Genomic DNA, 19,694 nt, shown 5'->3' with positions numbered 1-19,694 from the left:
AAAAAAAAAAAAAGAAGTCTGGGAAATGGAGGTTGTTAACAGACTGAAGGGGAGTTAATTCTACCATGTATCCCACGGGAAGCCTGCAACCAGGACTCCTCAGCCAGCTGCGTTCGTTACCTTCTTGGCCTGTAAATTGTCATTGATTGGCAAGATTGTTTTGTTTTTTTTAAACCACCCCTGTTCATTGAAATCAGAGAAAAGGTTCGGCTTTTTCAATACCTCATGTAAATAATAGGGGGCCACACTAAAGACATCAGTAGAAAGTACTCCTACAAGGAGTGATGAACCCCCTACAAGATGTGTCAGATCTATGTAGATAATCCTCATTTACATATTTCTCATTATATGGATTTTTTTTGCAGGACTTAGCATGGCAGAATTAGAAATGTTACAAGTTTTACCAGAAGTATTTAAACCATGTGGATTAATAACAGCTCATGGAGAGATAGAAAAAGAACAAAGCGTAAGTTAGGAATTGTAAGTCTCATTGCTGAGTCCACAGGCTCAGTAGCTGGGGTGGCTTTGCATACCTCTTTCCACACTGTAGAACAATGGCATAAGTACTCTCATGAATTGTGGGTTCCTCAGAGGGACATTGATGCAAGGTTGCAGACAGAAGTAGATGCATTAAAGCAATCTGTATCTTGTTAGGTCAAAAATATTTGAGTGTGCAACAATAGTTGCAGTTAAATTGTGAATGGAATTCTACTACATTTTGCGTTACTAATTTTCAATATAATGCCAGCCGTCAGGATTGGAATAAGATCCAACAATATTTGAAAGGAAATTGTACTATTAGAAAGGATATTGAACAGTTACAACACCAAGTGCTGGACACATTCAAAAAATAATTTTCATATGATGATGTATCTGATATTGCTCAAATATCAGCCGATAAACTGGCACAGACCCTAAAACTCTAATACGGACGGAGCGTGACTCCCGAGGCCGGAGGAGGCAGGGTTGTTTTACTCATTAGCACTGTTTTAATTAGCATTGCTGGATTGGCTATTTACAAGTGTTGCTTTAATAAACACATGTCACAAACACGTACATCATGGCAAAAACTTTTAGAAGCTAAATTAAAAAATAAAAACGATAGAGAACTAGCATGAGGTGAGTGCTCCAGCCTGCTAGGTGATCTAGGGACAGCACACTGGGACTCTGAGAAAGCCACTTTCTCAGCGGAGAATCCCGGTGTCTGCCAAGTAAGCAGCTTGCCTGGAGAAGTGGCCTTCACAATCTTCTTATGAGAAAAACTGTTCGTTTTAATTAAACTAAGCAACACTTAAAAGAGTTGGACTGCTGACAGATTCCTCAGTCTGCAAGGAGGTCTGGGTCACCTTGAACCTAGATCACCTACGGCCTAAGAAACAGAAGCTGTTAAGAAGCTTCAAGAAATCGTTATCCTGCTTGCCTATAAAAGATGCTGGACCATCAATAAGGAATGCAGTGGTTCACGGTTACTCGGCATCCTGTGTCCTGATCACTGTGACCAATCCAGGGTCCCCATGCACTAGACATTGATAGTGCTGGACACAGTTTGGGTCGCTTATCTTAGTGGAGGTGTATCCCACACAGTGCTTTCACTGTTTTAAGGGGATTGTATTGATCATTTGTATACTTACAGGATACACCTGCATCAAATGGTAATTAGCTTTATCAACAACATCTCAAAACAAAACTACTCTGGCCGCCTTGGGTTAAAAAATAAACACATAACAGGCCAGATATTACACCAGGGTGCAAGAATGGAGTCACGTGAGACTTCTGAGTGCTTATGAGAAAACTCCAAGAAACCAAGTCCATTTCTTCAAAACCATAGAACCGTTCTTGGAATATGCTTTTATGCCCCTCCTAGGTATAGCCCATAGGATATGTTTACTTCAGCTGTTGTTAATCACATGCCTCTATAGAAAAACATGTTTGTTTTGTTTGTTTGTTTTCTGAGTGGCTCATCCAGTACCCATGGCTTGTTTGCCCCATGCAGAAGTGACAAGTGGCGATCTGCAAGAGGCAAGGCAGCTCAGTTCAACATGACTTGGTAGCTGGTTTCAGAGTCTGACTCTAAATAGTTTACACATCTTTAAGCACAGCACAATTTGGTGAAAAATTTCCTGGCAATAAATAACTCAGTCCCACATGCACAATGACGCTTAAGACAGGACTACATAAAAACACTTTGTAAAAATATACATGACATTTTCCATAAAGGCGAAGACTACATATTGACAAGTTCACTGTAAGTGTCTGGAGGAGGGTCCAGGGTGGTCTTGGCCACACAGACAATGCAAAGGTCACCAGGTTATTAATCACACCTGCTCCCAGTCTTCTGGGAGGAAAACAGGCCATCCATCTCCTCCTTAGAGGAGAGAGACAACCCTGTGTGTTTAACATTCTTGGTTCCACTAGCGCCCCCGTAGCTCCCTGCTTTTTTACTTTTTAAGGAGAAAATTGTGGCCAAGGTTGAATGCACTGTCCACATGACTAGTCTAATACAGGCAAGCATAGCAGAATTATAAAACAGCTTACAGAGTACCAAAGAAAGAGGAAAGCCATCTTTATATTGGCCACTCAAAGGTACCTGCAAGATTTTCTCTCTTTATGCATATCATTAATTTGACCATAGACAGTATGAGAAAAGCCTGGCACATTAAAGCACCACATACCAGAACACCATTGACAAGAGTCCAGGAATAGGAGCTGGAGAGATGGCTCAGAGGCCCCAAGTTCAATTCCCAGTAACCACATGGTGGCTCACAACCATCTGTAATGGGATCTGATGCTCTTTTCTGGCTTTTAGGCACACATGCAAGCGAAACACTGTATATGTAATAAATAAGTCTTAAGGAAAAAAACTTAGGAGTAGACCGGTGTCTCTTCTGATATACAGACTGGTCTTGTTGACAGTCATGTGGCACACGAAGCCAGAGGCTAGTTTCTAAACCACTGGCAACAGGTTGTGCCATTGTAGCTACAATAATAGCAACTTTAGTAAGCAATACAAACAACTTCCTCTTTTAATCTTTACCTAACTCTAATTCCCATTATCAGAGCTTTAACAGAGTGCTTAGTTATGCTAAAACTGCTATTACTGCATGTGAACTGATCAATTAGTAAGTCCCACCAAAATGTGCAACGAAACAGTTGCATACTATCCTCTGTCCAAACAACTGGTCCCAAAGAAATAGAAAAAAATCCTTAGCATGGCAGAACAATATTACACTATCTATTACAGTTATACCTTTTCTCTCCAACAAGTCAATTGGGATCTGAATGGTCATGCTGAGAATTAACATGTAATATAGTTATTAAACACAACAACATCATTTTTGGGTCATTAGTATTATATCCTTGTTGTTTCCCCAAGGTCTCTGCTTGATAAGTTAAATTCTTGATGTCTCCCCAAGTTACTGGCTTCCTCTTCCTCTTGGGGCGTCTTTTCCTGAGGGGCTTGTCATCTACCTTCAGAAGCTTCGTCTGTCCAGTGGACTCTGGGGAGCTCTCCTGGTCAGAGTCATCAGAAAGAGAGCCACCTGGGACTGTGTTCACTTTCTAGAAAGACACAAGCATAACCTCGCCCTGATGTTAGGTGAACATCAGCCCTTTCTACTGATCACTTTCTAGATCTTTCATTTAACATACATGTCAGGCTGTATGTCCTTTAGGGCAAAATGCTTTGGAAATGCAGTAGAAGCATAATCCTTTAAAATGAAAAATTTCAAATTAGCATGGCTATTTAGGTGGCGTTTATACCCTATTTGCCATTTAAATATTTGATGGTGTTGACCAGTGGAATGTAAGGGATTCTTGTAAATGATTAATAGTCTATAAATTCTAAAATTCTTTAACATATTTGCTAGTATAAGCAGGACTATTATCAGTTTTTAATTATAATGGGAGTCCTAGAGAGGGAAAAGGTGTATAACAAATGAATAATGGCATCTAAGGTTGTTTTGCCCCTGTGAGCAGAAACAACAATTACGATAGAAAGAGTATCAACATATTTTAAAAGCATGCACTAATTCTGAGATATGACAAAGATTAGATTCCATTAGCGGACGGCAGAGTGTGGCAGAGAACAAGGCTGCTTCCAATGCTCTGTTGAGCTTGCTCACGAGGTACAAAATTGTCCCTATAAAGATTTTTATTTTGATGAAGTTCATTCGAGCTGAAAAGAAAGTATTAGGGACAAGGAGATGGCCAGCACATTGGCTGAGCACTAGCGGATGTTAATAGATCTGGCAAACTAGAATGAGCATGAATGTTTTTAAAAAGTGTTGTTTGTTGTCCTATAGACATCTGAAGGAGATAATTGTAACAGTAGCAGGATAGGTTTAAGTCTTAAGTTTCTAAGAGAATCATTTTGAGCACAACATGCAGAATCAGTTAGGATATTCAATAGCTGAGAAACATCTAATACAAACTGATTGGTACGGTGAGTTTAGACTGTTCAAAATCTTAAGAGGATCTTGAAGATAATGAGTAAGATGCTAATGTCACCTGCCAATTATACAAAGTCCATTTACTTGGCGGTGCTATGATTTCTGTAAACTTTTACCAGTAAGTTGTTTAAGATGTGTCTTTCCCATCGTTAAGTCTAATTCCTTATTAATAAGAAAATACAGATTATGGAAAATGCAATGCATAGATTTCTATAGCCTTATTTTGTTGATCTGTAATTCCAGTAGGTGATGAGGCAGAAAGGTAAGTAACTGATGAGGAACTAAGCCACTGATTCTAAGAGCTGCCAGCTTAGCAGCAGCAGCAGCAGCATTAAGAATACATGGAGGTAGAAGGACAGGAAGCAGGATGGCTTAGCGGTCAGTCTTGGGTCAAACTTTGGGAGCCTGACCCAGAGTAGTTTATTTTAGGCATATTTAAGCACAGCACAATTTGGTGAAAATTTTCCTAACAATATAACTCAATCCCATGTGCACAATAAAGCTAAGGACATAACTACATCGAAACTCAGTTAAGTACACATGACATCTCCCATAAGGATGAATTCTACAGATTGGCAAGTTCACTGTAAGTGTCTGGAGCAGGGTCCAGTGTGGTCCTGGCCACACAGATAGCACAAAGGTCACCAGGTTATTAACCACATCTCCCCCCAGTCTTCTGGGAAGAAAACAGGCCATCCATCTCCTCCTTAGAGGAGACAACCCTGTGTGTCTAACATTCCTGGTTCCACTAGCGCTCATCTGTGGGGACAAGGACCTCCACACCGCCCACATATATATATATATAAAATCAATATGTGCAGCTATTGACTCTTTGTGGTGGCTTAAAATAAACTTACCATATAATAAATGCAAACAGCAAGTCAGGTTATTTACTGTGGCACACTTTGCAAAAAATGTTTTGAGGGAAGAACATGTATTATCAAGAAATTGTACTAACAAAATTTCGGAGGTCACTTCTGTAAGAATGTTTGTCTTCACTGCTGAGACAGGTACTTCACTAACCAATGTGGAGATCTGCTTAGCTACCTGGCGGGATGGGAGCTAACAGACTGCTTTACAACAGGGAGAGCCATGCGAGATGGGCAACCTGGACAACGAGCTTCCCCTGAAGCTGCACTTTGGCATGATGCAGTAAAAGGGCACCAGGACTTGTAGACCAGCCATGACTCGCACCTTAGTCACCTAAGGATGCTGAGGAGCACTGGTCAGCACAGTGCGAAGTCTTTAGGCTCTTCCCTTTCTATTCCCAGAATTCTCCTGCCCATTGAAACACTGCACCTCAACCCCAAGTTCTCATATTTCCTCAGTTTACAGATTCACAACCATGGTATTAAGTGTTGTATTAGAAGGTCTCCAATTCCCCAATGACCTTCAGTTGTGCCAATGTGACTCTGACTACACAGGCAATAACAAATTGAACACTTACGTGGGGGCCACCAGGCATGGGTGGAGCACCAGCAGGTCCTGAAGGCACTTGGTAAGGGTTGTTCAGAGAAGGATGGGGTCCTGGCGTGGGGTATGATCCTGCAGGGCCAGGATATGGTGCTGGTGGTCCCCAGGCTCCTGGTGGCACAGTGCCCCACGGAACAGGTGGTGCTCCTGACACTGGAGGAGGAACAGTGGGATATGGCCCTGGAGATCGATATGGCATATTAGGATGCTGCCCCGCAATTCCTGGTGCCCAAGGTCCAGAAGACATGGATCCCCATGGACCTAAAGAACCGGCTGCAGCTGGATCTGTGGGTGCACCATATGGCCTAGGCAGCTCTGGCATAGGCATATTTGGCGTAGCATATGGCCCTGTGGGGCCAGGGCCTGGCACAGCAGGATAAGGAACACCAGGTGGGGGACATGATGGTCCAGGAGGAGGAAAGGGTCCCGGGGGTCCTGGGGGTGGTCCGGTTGGAGGCATGGAGGGATACATTCCTGTTGGTACTGGTCCAAAAGGCACAGTAGAGGGTGCTGCGCTACTCGGGGGGAGTCCAGATGGCATTGCAGGTGGAGCACTTGGGTTGCTCCACGGGCTGGAGCCTGGCCACCCTTGAGAAGAATGGCCAGCTTTTGTATTGGTCACAGCAGGCGGTTTGGCAGAGGACTGTTCAGGTAGCGCATCTGCCAGCTGTAATACAAAATAGGTCCATCTTACCTCTCTTCCCAGGAGCAAGTCAAAGCAAACACAGGATAATCCCATACAAACCATGTACAATACCCAGGGATTACAAGCCTCTACTCATCTGAGAACCTCTTCTTAGAAGAACTTGAGATGTTACCTTCGACGTTAACTCTACAGTGCAAATTCTCCAAAGCTCAACTGTTGTTTAAGAACAGCAAGTTACTCTTCATTTCTGAACCGTGAAGAGAATGCAGTGTGGTAAATAGGATATGATCTCTACAGAAGTCTCCGCCTTTACTTTTTAGTTTCAAAACCAGTTTTAGGGTTAAGTTCATCACTACATGAGGCAATGTATATAAATAGTTTAAAACAGAATATGTTCTTTTTGAGACAAGATTTCTTGTAGCCCAGGCTGACCATGACCTTTGAAAACAACTTATTTCTATTTATGCATGTGTGCGTGGTGGTTGGTTTGTTTTGCCAACTTGATATAAGCTGGATTCATCTGGGAAGAGTGAACTTCAATTAAGAAAATGCTTCTACTAGACCGGCCTGCAGGCAAACCCTGGTTATTTTCTTGATTATGTCCACTGCAGACATCATGACTGAAAAGGTAGCCCTGGGAGATATAACAAAGGAAGCTAACTATGATTCCAAGAAGCAAACCAGTGTCCCTCCACGGCTTCTGTTCTAGTCGCTGCTTCCAGGCCCTGTCCAGGCTTCACTTTATGATGGACTTCAAGCTGGAGGATGAAACCAACCCTTCCCTTCCTAAGTTGCGTTTGATCATGCTCTTCATCATGGAAACAGAAAGCAAACTCGAACAATGTGCCTTCGTGAGTTTAGACACATCACATGCATGCCTGGTGCTGGCAGAGGCCAAAGGGTGCTAGGTCTCCTGGAACTGGAGTTACAGGTGGTTATGAGCCTCCTGATGTACAGCGGGACCCAAATTCAGATGCCCTGCAAGAGCACTAAGTACTCTTTTTTTCTTCTTCTTTTTTCCCCAAAAGTGTGATCTACGTTTATTTATTTCTGGGCACAGAAATTTATGTTTGTGTGGGGGCCCATGCAAGAAGGTCAGAGGACAAGCTTCAGAGGTAATTACCTCTTTCTATGTTGTGGATACTGGGAATGCTAAGATGGGTGTGTGTCTTCTGGCATTCAGTGGAGCACTAAGTACTCTTTAACCACTGAGTCATCTCTGTAGCTCCAGCCTTAAATTTGTAATTCTGCTGCCTCTGCCTCTCAAGTGCTGTACCACACCACTATGTCTGGCCAATAACTCTCAATAAATGTTGGGATTGTAATATTACTGCCAGACCAAAAAGAAAAAATTCCATTAAAGACTTTATAACCATGCCTCGATACTTTACAATCATTGATCTGAGAGTGTGCGTGTGTGCGCGCACACTTGTCAAGAGCCAGAGGCTGGAGGGATGGTTCCAGCATAACTACTTGTAATTCCAGTTTCATGGGATCCAACATCTCCTTCCTCTAAGGTCACCTGCACACACATGGCATACACTAACACACATACAAAAAATGACTCTCAAACGAACAAAGTCATGCTCTAAAAGTCCAAGCATTTATCGTTTTAAGAAAAAAAGACTTAGATATTTTACAGTTAAAACCATGTTTTCAAAGTTTTTCCTCTATTTATAAGGAGAGAGTCAGGCATAGTCAGGCTTGCTTGGAACTCACCCTCTTCCTACTCCAACCTTTACAGGACCGACATTCCAAGCACGCACCACATTTCTTGCCAGGACTATGTTTTCCATAAAAAAAAACCCAAAAACCAAAAACAAGGTTCAACTTACCGAAAATTCATCTGACATTTTCCTAAAAAAAAAAAAAAAAAAAAAAAGTCAAAATTAGTTTTAGAAGGACTGTTTTTGGTGTATACATTTTACTTACATGGCATATTTCTCATTTCTTTTTTTCTGATGGATTAAGATGGGGTTTCTCTGTGTAGCCCTAGCTGTCCTGAAACTTTCTCTTAGACCAGGCTGGCCTTGAGCTCAAAGATTCCCCCTGCTTCTGCCTCAGGACTGCTAGAATTATGTTTTCTTTTATATAGAAAAAAGTTTCTACTAAAATTAAGAGCCGGGTGTGGGGGTGCATGCCTTTAATCCCAGCACTCGGGAGGCAGAGGCAGGCGGATTTCTGAGTTTGAGGCCAGCCTGGTCTACAGAGTGAGTTCTAGGACAGCGAGAGCTATACAGAGAAACCCTGTCTCGAAAAAGCAAAACAAAACAAAAAAAATTTAAGATAACCATACCAATTTCTTTCTTCTCATGATTGTATATTATCTACCAGTAGGCTCTCCCTGCCCAGGACAATCTCAAAGCCCTGGGTTCAAGCGACTCTGCAGGACTAAGACCCTTGGTAGAAACTCCTTCAAGCTTCCACACTCCCTGTAAACAACAGTTCAGCCACACCCACAATGGACTCATTTCTCTCTCCTTCCTTCCTTCCGGTGGGGAGGGGCACCAGGGCAGGGTGTTTTTATTTTACAACTTCCAGGTCATAGTTCATTACTGAGGGAAATCAGGCAGGAACCTAGTGTTATAAACTGAAGCAAAGGCCATAAACAAACGCTGTTTAGTGGCTTGCTCAGCTATTAAGGAAAATTTATTTTTGAGATTATAACTAGATCATCTCCCTTTTCCCCTCCTTCCTTTTTCAAATTCATGTACTTTTAAAAATTGTTACACATGTGTAAGTGTATGTATGTGTATATATATATATATATGTATGTATATATTCATTCCTAACTATAATCTGCTCAATCTGTAAAATGGTACTCGTTACTCTGACTTCTTTGACAGCATAGGTTCTTTGAAACATTGGCACAGCAAATGTACACTTCTTTTCCCTCAACTCTAATTATGCATAATCAGGAAGAAGCCCCTGGAGTGGACTAGAGTCAAACACGCAGGCTCACCTGAAGCCCTCCTGGCACAACCTATGCAAACCTATGCTGTGACCTTCAAACTCTCCTTCGACCTCTGGATATTACTAAATCTTGATATATCATCCCGATTACTCACTTCCTGTGACTATTCGGCCATCACTGGATGATGGAGCACGGGCATTGCCTCACTGATCAACCATAGTTCCAGAGATGGAATCTTGGGCCTTGTTTGTGCTAGGCAAGTGCCCTAATCAATCTTTATTTTTTTTGAGACAGGATCTTGTGTATACTAGACCATCCTTGAACTTGTTATGTAGTAGAGGATGTCCTTGACTTTCTTTTTTTGTTTTTCAAGACAGGGTTTCTCTGTATAGCCCTGGCTGTCCTGGAACTCACTTTGTAGACCAGGCTGGCCTTGAACTCAGAAATCCGCCTGCCTCTGCCTCTCCTCCCAAGTGCTGGGATTAAAGGCGTGTGCCACCACCTTCCGGCGTCCTTGACTTTCTGATCCTGCTGCTGTGATGCCTGGTTTATGTGGTGCCCCATCCCTTACCAATTCTCAAGTTGAGTGTATCGAGTATAATCAACACTCGATAAAGTACAAAGATTAAGTGTTCACCTTAAGCTCTGGCCACTCTAACAAGATCCACCTTTGCTATCCTAGAAGCTGTCCACTCCTTTTCAGTCATCTGACCCCTGCTGTCCTTTTTCTCATCTGTTTTAATGGTCATTGACTTATAAGACCAGAATAAGACAGCAAACACTCCCCCCCTTGATCATTTAATAATTGGTAATAACACATCACTCCATTTTGTTACATGGAAAGAACACTAGCTGTTTTATGAGACAAGAACTTTCTGCAAAGGTCCTTTTAACTTTCTTAAATGGTATTTCTTTTGGTGTTACAAATTTTAATCTTTTGTAGCTTACTAATCTGTTTCTACTTGTGAACTCAATTTTGTGCTTAACAAAGATAACCACTTCAAGAGTATGCTTGTGGGATTTTTTGTTTGTTTTTTCGAGACAGGGTTTCTCTGTGTAGCCCTGGCTACCCTCGAACTCAGAAATCCACCTGCCTCTGTCTCCCAAGTGCTGGGATTAAAGATGTGCACCACCACCACCTGGTATGCTTGTGGTTTAGCATGTTTACCATTTCACAGTTCTTCTAAGTAGTAATTAATAACTTAGTCCTTCTCAATAGAACATGTTACCTTTAAAACTCTTGCCGCCACCGGCAATAGTATTTACTGAATGTTTACTGTAAACAGGGGTATTTTCTACAATGCAAACATTATTACCACTCCAGCTTACAGGTGCAGGAAACTTGTTTAAACAGAGCAGAGGCTCAAACACAGGTACAGCCTGACCCCAGCTGACCAGGCAGCAGATCCAATTATCCTCACAAGTATGGAGGACTCTCCCCCTGCCCACCTGTAGGAAGCACTCACATAAAACCTTTGTGTTTTAAAAAGAGTTGTGCTAGCTTCCTTGTAGTTTCTTCAAATATTCCTGAATTTCATAGCTACCTTTCCCAGGGTTTTGTTTTGGTAAGTAAGAACAAAACACCCAATGCTCCGGTGGGAAATACCTGTTTGTCAATGAGTTTGGGAGATAGCAGATGTGTTTAAAACATCAGATCTCATCCAGAACAAGGTACAGGCAGATACTGACATGTGCTTTTCTTCTTAGATAGGGTGTCACTGCTCCCAGGCTGGGACTGAGCTTGGGCTCAAGCAGAGTACAGTACAGTACCTGGGAGCCGCGTCAACAGATATACCCACCTTGCTGTACCTTTCTTTTCAAAGAGGTTTCTAGCTCCTTTTCATGTGGCTGTAAATAGGTCCCTTGAGCCATTTCTCTAACTGGTTACTCATATCTGAGCAGAATATAACTTTTGCAAGCTATGACATTACTGGATTATTTTCTTCCCTGAACAAGTTTTTCCAGTTGATCCTATATAGTTGCCAGCAACGGCTTTATCGTATTTTCCCAATACCAACCGATCCTTTCTCTTTTGCATCAGCTAGGACTCAAGTAACGGAAGGCTAAACAGTGATGGTAGTACATGGGTCTTGTTACTAACACTCCTGAAAATGTTTCTGATGTTTAAGCATGATTATTGTTTTTAGTTTGAGATTTGGAGACAAAAGCAAAACAAAAACACACACTGCAGGTTTTTGTTTATACTGTGTTGGAGTTCACTCTAAGAAGCTTGCCCTTTTGACTAGACACTTATTCATATGAATCCCTTAACTCTCAGAGTATAGACTGTCTGAGGTGCTGAGATAGGTGGACTGTTGCATGAGACTCATTCATTTCGTCTTTTCTCATATATTACACTCCAGCCAGTTTCCCTTCCCTCCTCTCCATCTCCTCTTCCCCACACCCACTCCCTCCCTTTCAGAGAAGAGCAGGGAGTTACCTGGTGCAGAAAGTCACAGTGAGACTAGGCACATGCTCTCACATCAAGGTGGAACAAGCAACCCAATAGGAGGCAAAGCGCCCCCAAAGCCGGCCAAAGTGTCAGTCAGCCCTGCTCCCACACAACAATAACATACAAGCAGAGGGCCTGGTTCAGACCTGTGCAGGTTCCCTGATTGTCTACCCAGTCTCTGAGAGCCCCTATGAGCCTGGTTAGTTGATTCTGTGGGCCATGTTCTTTTGGTGTCCTTGTCCACTCTAGCTCCTACAATCCTCCCTCCCCGTCTTCCTCAGGATTCCCCGAGCTCTGACTAATGTCTAGCTGTGGCCTACCTCATTTATCTGCTCCACTCTTCTAGGACCCACTGCCTCTTTAGCAGTGACAAATGGTGCCCTGAAAAGGGACTTGTTCAATTTTGGGTCACTTGGGCATTAATTCAGACTGTTATCCAAATGTTTAAGGAAGAAATGGCTAGTTCCTTGAATTAATATAAACTAGATGATGAAACCTTAAAATTGGTAAAAGAGGCAAGAAATGGCATTTTTTCTGTCCAGGTACAATCTACAGTAAGAACAGTGTCACCGATAGCTGTGCTGGTGGCGACTCCTTCAGCCTCCCTACTGGAGTCTCCTTTATGACCCGAAGCATGGGGTCAGGAATATGATAATCAATCTAATCTTATATGGACTTAGGGGAACCTGAGGAACTGCTAAGTCTATAACCTAGGCAAGCTAGGACAAGGCAAGGAGACAGAAGTCATTTACCAACTCCTACCCAGCCTCACACCATGTGCTTGGTATTTCTAACGCAATGCCAACAAAATAACAATGTTTATATGGACCAACCTATCTATCTAAAAGGAGAGAGATGCTACTGTACAGCCCTCACATAGTAGCTCTAAAGGCAACAAAAGAACTTTGGCTATTTGAATCCTGAATCAAAAAAAGCATTAAAAAAAAAAAAATCCCGTGGATTCTTCCCTGCCTGTAAGCCTACTCATTCTCCTTACTAACTGGTTTCCCACAGGTGTTACATAGCACCAGATGATAAACCTTTGGAATGGATTCACTTATACGCCAGAGGCCATAAAATGCTAACGGCTCACCATACCCTTCTTGCTCAATTAGTAAATCAGAGGACCTGAGGTCAACAATTATATGGGTTTGATCCTTGCTGTATTATATTACCCTTAACTATCAGTTTTTCAGAGCATTATAGAACTCTATGGGTTTTCAAATTTAGTTATTACTGGACTCCTTCCATAGTAATAAATCATTATGCAGCTGGTAAGCTATGGGATTTTCTCATACAAACTTAATTTGTGATTTTCAAAAAACTGTCCAACCTTCTCACATTCCACAGGCAGATACCCATTTTGTTGATGGCTCACCCAAGGGTATAGGAAGGACTCATGGCCTAGATATTCAATCTACTAATACTTCTTTCCCTCAGCCTAACAGGCGGAACTGGCTGTTTTGATTCATCTACTATGGTGAATTCATAAACTCATATTGTTTCATCTCCTGCTTGTGTTGTAGGACGTCCATCAACAGAGGCTGCTTTACCTTTGTCTTCAAGTTGTTAGGATTCCAAGAACCACAATCTGGTTAAAACCCTGCACACAGTCTGTGTTAACCATAGTCACTCATACTCTACCTAACCTCACTGGTTTTATTACAGAATGAAAGAAGCAAGCTGATGCATTAATCTGCCCTATTTTTCTTTTCCAGAAGGAAACGGTGAAGGGCATACATCTGTCATTGCGTATGGACACACTGGAATGGATTCGTCTTCAGGTCTCACTGTTAAGGTCAATGAGAGGGCAAGCAGACGGTGCAAGTTACCAGAAAGACTGCAAAGTCCAACTAAAGGGCAAAGGGAGATACCAACCATATCATCAGAAGTCACAGCTGCCCAACTGGGGTCAAGCTATGGCCCCATATACTAAGGGAGAAGTGACTTTACTAATAAATCCATGTTTGTACCTGGACCTTGGGGCCATAACAGACTCATTCATTCATCTGAAGAGAGGACTGCAGTTAACGTTTCCGTGGGATTTGAATCACTTCCTATTGGCAGAGCACAGCATAACATTCATATGCCTGCTAAAGGTAGGTACGGGCTTACATTCGACGGGATACCAGAACTACTAAGAGTCTCTTTTCAAGCTGTTCTCTAGATTTTCCTAATCAGCATAATGTAACCAATAGTGCTGGGCATTGCTTGGATCCCTGGTCTTAGTGGCAGATTATCACACACAATCCTTTCACTGTCCTAAAGTTACTGTATTTATCATGTTGACTTACAGGATATTCATGCATCAAATGATAGTTAGATTTATCTACAACATCTCAAAAAACAAAACCACCATGGACATCTTGTGTTTTTTTTTTTTTAAAGCCAGCCAGGCGTGGTGGCACACACCTTTAATCCCAGCACTCGGAAGGCAGAGGCAGGCGGATTTCTGAGTTCGAGGTCAGCCTGGTCTACAAAGTGAGTTCCAGGACAGCCAGGGCTATACAGAGAAACCCTGTCTCAACCCCACCCCTACCCCCCAAATCAAGCCGGGCAGTGGTGGCGCACGCCTTTAATCCCAACACTTGGGAGGAGGCAGGTGGATTTCTGAGTTTGAGGGCAGCCTGGTCTATAAAGCATATTATGCAGAGAAACCCTGACTCAAAAAACCAAAACCACCCCCCCCAAAAAAAACCCAAACAAACAAACAAAAAAACCCAAACAAAATCAAAAGGGGAAGGATGTCAGACCAGAGTGTGGGAATGGAGTCATTTGAGATTTGAGATTTCTGAGTTCTTATGAGAAAATCCTAAGAAACCAAGACATGTGCCCACAGTTTCTTCAAGAAGAGAATTGTTCTAGGAATACGTTTTTGTGCCCCTCCTAGATCTATCAGGTAGGGATAAGGTTTTTTGGTTTTGGGTTTTTTTTTTTTTTTTCCGAGACAGGGTTTCCTCTGTGTAGCCCTGGCTGTCCTGGAACTCACTTTGTAGACCAGGCTGTTCTGGAACTCAGAAATCCGCCTGCCTCTGCCTCCTGAGTGCTGGGATTAAAGGCGTGGGCCACCATGCCCGGCAGGGATGATTTTACTGCATATTATTCATTACACCTGGCCACTGTTATTTGTCTATGTGCCTCTATGGAAAAACATTTTTGCTGGGTACAGACTTGCCCTTCTGATTGTACATTTTATTCATGTGACTCCCTTAACCCCCAACAGCATACATTGTCTGATGCTCTGAATAAAGTGGGTTATTACATAAGACTTTAGTTCAGCTCATTTAATAATAGGCTCCACTCTCCCAGGTCCCATCCTCTAGAGCAGTAAGCAATACTGATGTTAGCTATCATCATAGAGGCTTGATGAGGCTTGAGCTAGGCTGCAGAATGCTACAATACCTAGATTTTCTCAAAAGCCATATAAAACACCCAACGGCACTATGACAAGGTGGGTGTAACTCTTGGTCAAGAGTACTTTTAATGCTGGGTGAGACAGTGTACTTCTATAATCTTCTGGAGGCCTTGGTCCTGAGGCAGGGCTGAGAACTTGAGGCTACCCTGTATGTTACACAACTTAAGACTCAAACACACACCCCTTTTTTCTTTTTGCACAATTACAAACTTTAAACAACTTCCGTTACTATTTAAGATATAAGATCTTATTCAAGAAGAAGGGAAGCATACACTGACATTCACTTCCTCCGCTTCTCTGGCGTCTTTCCCTTTTTAGCTAAGGCTTCATTGCTTTCAGAGTGAAAAATAGTTATTTCTTTAGAGTAAAAACAGAAAACGTTTTTGCTAGTCACTAGAAGAGAAAAATACCTGTCAGTAGATTTCATGGTCTTTAAGGAAACCATCCTCATTTCGAGTGTAATTAACGAACATTAAACCTTCTGGACAAAAGCAAGGCTCTTAACAATCTTGTAAAAGCCGTGCGTGCCTCCTTGATACCTCACTACCAGCTGAAGTTCAGGAATCTAAACACACAGGCAGTGAGACCACACGGATAAATACATTCAGAGAAATCAAGGAAAATCACGACTTCTAGGATTTTTGTATAGGTGAGTGTTAATTCTGAGATTTAGCAGAGAAAAACCAATTCCACCATTTTGGGCCAAATTTGAAGGAAGCTTTATTAGATATTAAATACTGACCAAGAGATGGACTTTGGCCAGGACTACTACCTGAGACCTTCAGCTGTGTGGCCTGGAAACACATGTTGGAGGGGCTTTTCTGGACAAAACTCACTGGCCGCCATACTTTCCCACAAGATTTTATTGTTTTCCAAGAACTACAATGCTTAGCATTCTAGGAAGTGACCTGGCTCTTGGATGGGTGAGGCTTACAGGCTAATTTTGGGCATTACATTAGCATATATTATATCGAAAGCAGATTCTGAATTAGTACTGGGTAATATATCAGGTTATATTCCATTTTATAACTGGGTAACTAAAAGAGCTTGGAATGTTTTGAACATCACATAGTAGGAGCTCTTATAATTTATTCCTATTAATTGAACCCAAGCTTTAGAGTAGTTAGTGGCATGGCATAGACATTCCTGAGAAGTGGTGTCTCTGCAGTCTGGAATAGTATTAGGGTAAAGACAGGCTCCGGGGTAAGAACAGTTTGTATAAAACCAGAGGAAGACCTGTCTGGGGTAAAGCAGATGCAGTTCAAATTGGCTGGAATACCAGAAAGCAGTAAGAAGTTTTTTTTTTTTTTTTTTTTTTGGTTTTTCGAGACAGGGTTTCTCTGTGTAGCCCTGGCTGTCCTGGCACTCACTTTGTAGACCAGGCTGGCCTCGAACTCAGAAATCCGCCTGCCTCTGCCTCCCGAGTGCTGGGATTAAAGGCGTGCGCCACCACGCCCGGCTTAGCACAGGGTTTTTGGACAAGAGTGCTAAATAGCTTTATAGCTTACTTGACTGAGTCAACTTCAGTTTCTTCATGAAGTTAGAATGGGCTGTCATGCTATACGGGAACTAAACAGGACTTCATCTGACCCAGTGACTAAAACTGGAAAATAGCAACAAATGTCCAATTCTCTCTTCCTGCCATTCTTAACATTTTAAAAACTATACACGGGCTTGTTCACTTCCATGGAGGTTCCCCAGAAGGCTAGAAGTGCTGAATGTCCTGGAGTTATAGGTGGCTGTGAATGCTGGGACAGAACTCCAGTCCCCTGCATGAACAGTGCAAGTATTCAACCTGAGCCATCTCTCTCCCCACTGCAGCCCCATCTTCTCCTTCTCACTTAAACACAGAACAAAAAAGCCACCAGAGTAGACTGCCTGTCTGGCTATGGTCAAATCCAGTTCTCGGAGTCCCATACATGGCAGTAAATGGGTATTTTCCAGAGATTTGCTGAGGCTTATACTAATCTGTAAATAAATCTCTTAAGTCACTGCCTGGCACTGAGCAAAAAACTCAACAAATGTTAGCTTTTACAACTGATACAATATGGCCACAAACCTTTGTCTATTTTCAAAGCAGAGAGCAACTAAAAAAAAAGAAAAAAAAAAAAAGCAATCTCCTAAGTACTGCGCAAACTTATTTGGTGGCAAAAGCTGACCCAACATTATTTATCTATTTCATTTTCCACCCACTCCCAGCTATAGTCTGAATAGTTACAACTGCTTTATTTTTTTCTTTCCTTCCCTAAAGTTTTGGGACTTGAATTTAGGACCTTGTAGCAAGCCAGGCTAGCATTTATCTACAGGCCCACCCTGTGCAAATATTACTAATTAACAGTCCCCGAGTCTAGGGCTCCTCAATAGTTAACAGTCACAGAATCTCAAGATTGCTGAATTCCTAAGCTTCCTGGCCCCAACGCTCAACCTCTGTAGGGAGAATGAAGACGACACCGATTCCTTCTGTAATCAAAAAGAACATTCCAACCTCGGCAGCTGCATGAAAAAGTTTTTGAAGGGAAGTGTTCTAGAGTGGCTCCAATACTCCACGACTAAGAAAACTGCCCTCCTCCCCACCCAAGGGGCGCCACTAACAAAGACTTCCGAGCGCGACTCCAGCTTCTGAGGGTTTGGCTTCCAAACAGGCCTTCCGCACATGGGGGAGGGGGCAACACGTGTGTGTTTCTGTAGTAGGCTGTTACACATCTACGGTGGGGTCTGGTTTAGATACTTCAACTTTAGGATTAGTGAAAACATTACTTTCAGTTTTCATGGCAGGGAGAAAAAAAAATAGTTCAAGCGTTCTAGCTGAGCTCAAAGGAGAATGTCACTCACTCAGCCCATGGCACCTTCTGTCCCCCGTGGTCATTTAAAGAATGGGTAATTACGATCAGCTTGTCACACAGAATTATCAGGCGATCAGGCGCCAGACCTTGCTGTAAAGATTCGGGTCTCCTCCACTGTCGTTTTTATTAGAAATTAGTGGCTGGGATACCGAGGGGCACGGGGACAAGGTGGGGGCAAACAAGCTGCCCTTTAGGGTTAAGGGAACAAAGGGAATCCGGGATCAACCGGAGCGAACCAGCCCCCAGCCGGTCACGCCGGCGGATGTGGGGGAGGGTCGCCCGCTCCCGCCTAACCCCCCACCCCCCGCCCGCCCCCGCCCAAGTCTGGCATGACGTGGGCGCCCCGGAACCCGACGGACGCGACATTAGATCCCTCGGTCGCCTGGTTCCCGGGGGACCCTCCCCATCGAAAGCTCTAGAGCCGCCAGGCCCCCCGGGATCCCTCGTCTTCGCATCGTCTCCCGCCAGCCTCGCGCCCCGCCGCAGGCACCCGAGCGGACTCACCCGGCAGGATCCGAGTCCTAGGCGCGGCACAGTGGCGGCGGTGAGTCCAGAGAGACGGGCAATGGAGACCCGCTGAAGGCCTGATGGACCGAGGCGACAGCGACACGGCTCCTCCTGGCACCGGAAAAGGAAGCGGGGAGGCCGGCTCGGCCGCCCGATATTTCCGCCCGCCCCGCCCAGCTTGCACTGCGCCTCCAGCCGGCCGCCCACGAAACTGCAGGCAGGGCCGCGTGGCTCCTGGCGCCTGGGCTGTTTTCCCCCCCGGGTGGAGAGCGGAAGGTTTCCCTGCTTCCAGAGTCCAAAAAACCCAAAGGAAACCCCCTGGCCGGTGATGCTCACCGCAACCCAGGGACTGAAAGCGGAGTTTGGATTCTCTGTGTTTAGAGGTTTTTGTAGACAGGCTCCAAGCTGACTGTCAGTAGTCCGGTTAAAATCGAGGTGTAAAGAGATGAGGGGGAAAGGGAAGTCTTTCTAAAGGTCTTGCGAATGAAAACTTTTAAAAGCATATGTCTGCAGAGACTGAGTGTATAAGTTGGAATTTCAGTACTGTGGAAAGATTGGAATGTTGCAGGTCCAGGGGCTAATTACCTTATTATCTTGGGCTAGTGCTAGCCCTCCAGAACAGCCACCTCTGTGTCAAAACTAACATCTTGTGGTAATAAGATTAAAAAACTTTTAGATCGCCGGGCGTGGTGGTGCACGCCTTTAATCCCAGCACTCGGGAGGCAGAGGCAGGCGGATTTCTGAGTTCGAGGCCAGCCTGGTCTACAAAGTGAGTTCCAGGACGGCCAGGGCTACACAGAGAAACCCTGTCTCGAAAAACCAAAAAAAAAAAAAAAAAAAAACAAAAACATTTTAGATCTATTAACAGGCAACTAGCCTCTGCCAATCCAAAAGCTAAGAATGTCATCGGATAATGTCTTAGATATATAGAAAAGCTACCTCTATCTTGATGTACCCTCCAATGTACCCATCCACCACTGTGTTTTAAACTTTGCC

At 43.4% G+C, this 19,694-nt stretch overlaps 2 protein-coding genes across 3 annotated transcripts in view; one reads left to right on the top strand and one right to left on the bottom strand.

The window, feature by feature from the left end:
- The window catches only part of Mapk1ip1l (mitogen-activated protein kinase 1 interacting protein 1 like), a 25,461-nt gene extending 6,627 nt beyond the window's left edge, over window positions 1–18,834 (bottom strand). The window contains exons 1-4 of one of the 2 annotated variants that reach the window (XM_029468776.1): window positions 18,696–18,834; window positions 8,403–8,424; window positions 5,896–6,588; window positions 25–3,558 (exon numbers count right to left, since the gene is read on the bottom strand). In XM_029468776.1, coding sequence (XP_029324636.1) covers window positions 3,265–3,558; window positions 5,896–6,588; window positions 8,403–8,420 — 1,005 coding nt within the window. In that variant the 5' untranslated portion in view covers window positions 8,421–8,424; window positions 18,696–18,834 and the 3' untranslated portion in view covers window positions 25–3,264. Of the gene's footprint in view, window positions 1–24; window positions 3,559–5,895; window positions 6,589–8,402; window positions 8,425–18,695 lie in introns of those variants that run through there. The other variant, XM_021181468.2, reaches the window with a different exon arrangement.
- The window catches only part of Wdhd1 (WD repeat and HMG-box DNA binding protein 1), a 57,903-nt gene continuing 56,883 nt past the window's right edge, over window positions 18,675–19,694 (top strand). The window contains exon 1 of the mRNA XM_021181465.1: window positions 18,675–18,735. The gene's annotated coding sequence lies outside the window, so the exon portion shown is untranslated. The remainder of the gene's footprint in view (window positions 18,736–19,694) is intronic.

Source organism: Mus caroli, chromosome 14 (assembly GCF_900094665.2).
Source record: "Mus caroli chromosome 14, CAROLI_EIJ_v1.1, whole genome shotgun sequence".
NCBI lineage: Eukaryota > Metazoa > Chordata > Mammalia > Rodentia > Muridae > Mus > Mus caroli.
Note: the sequence above shows the minus strand (reverse complement) of the source record. Positions and strands in the feature narration are given on the sequence as shown.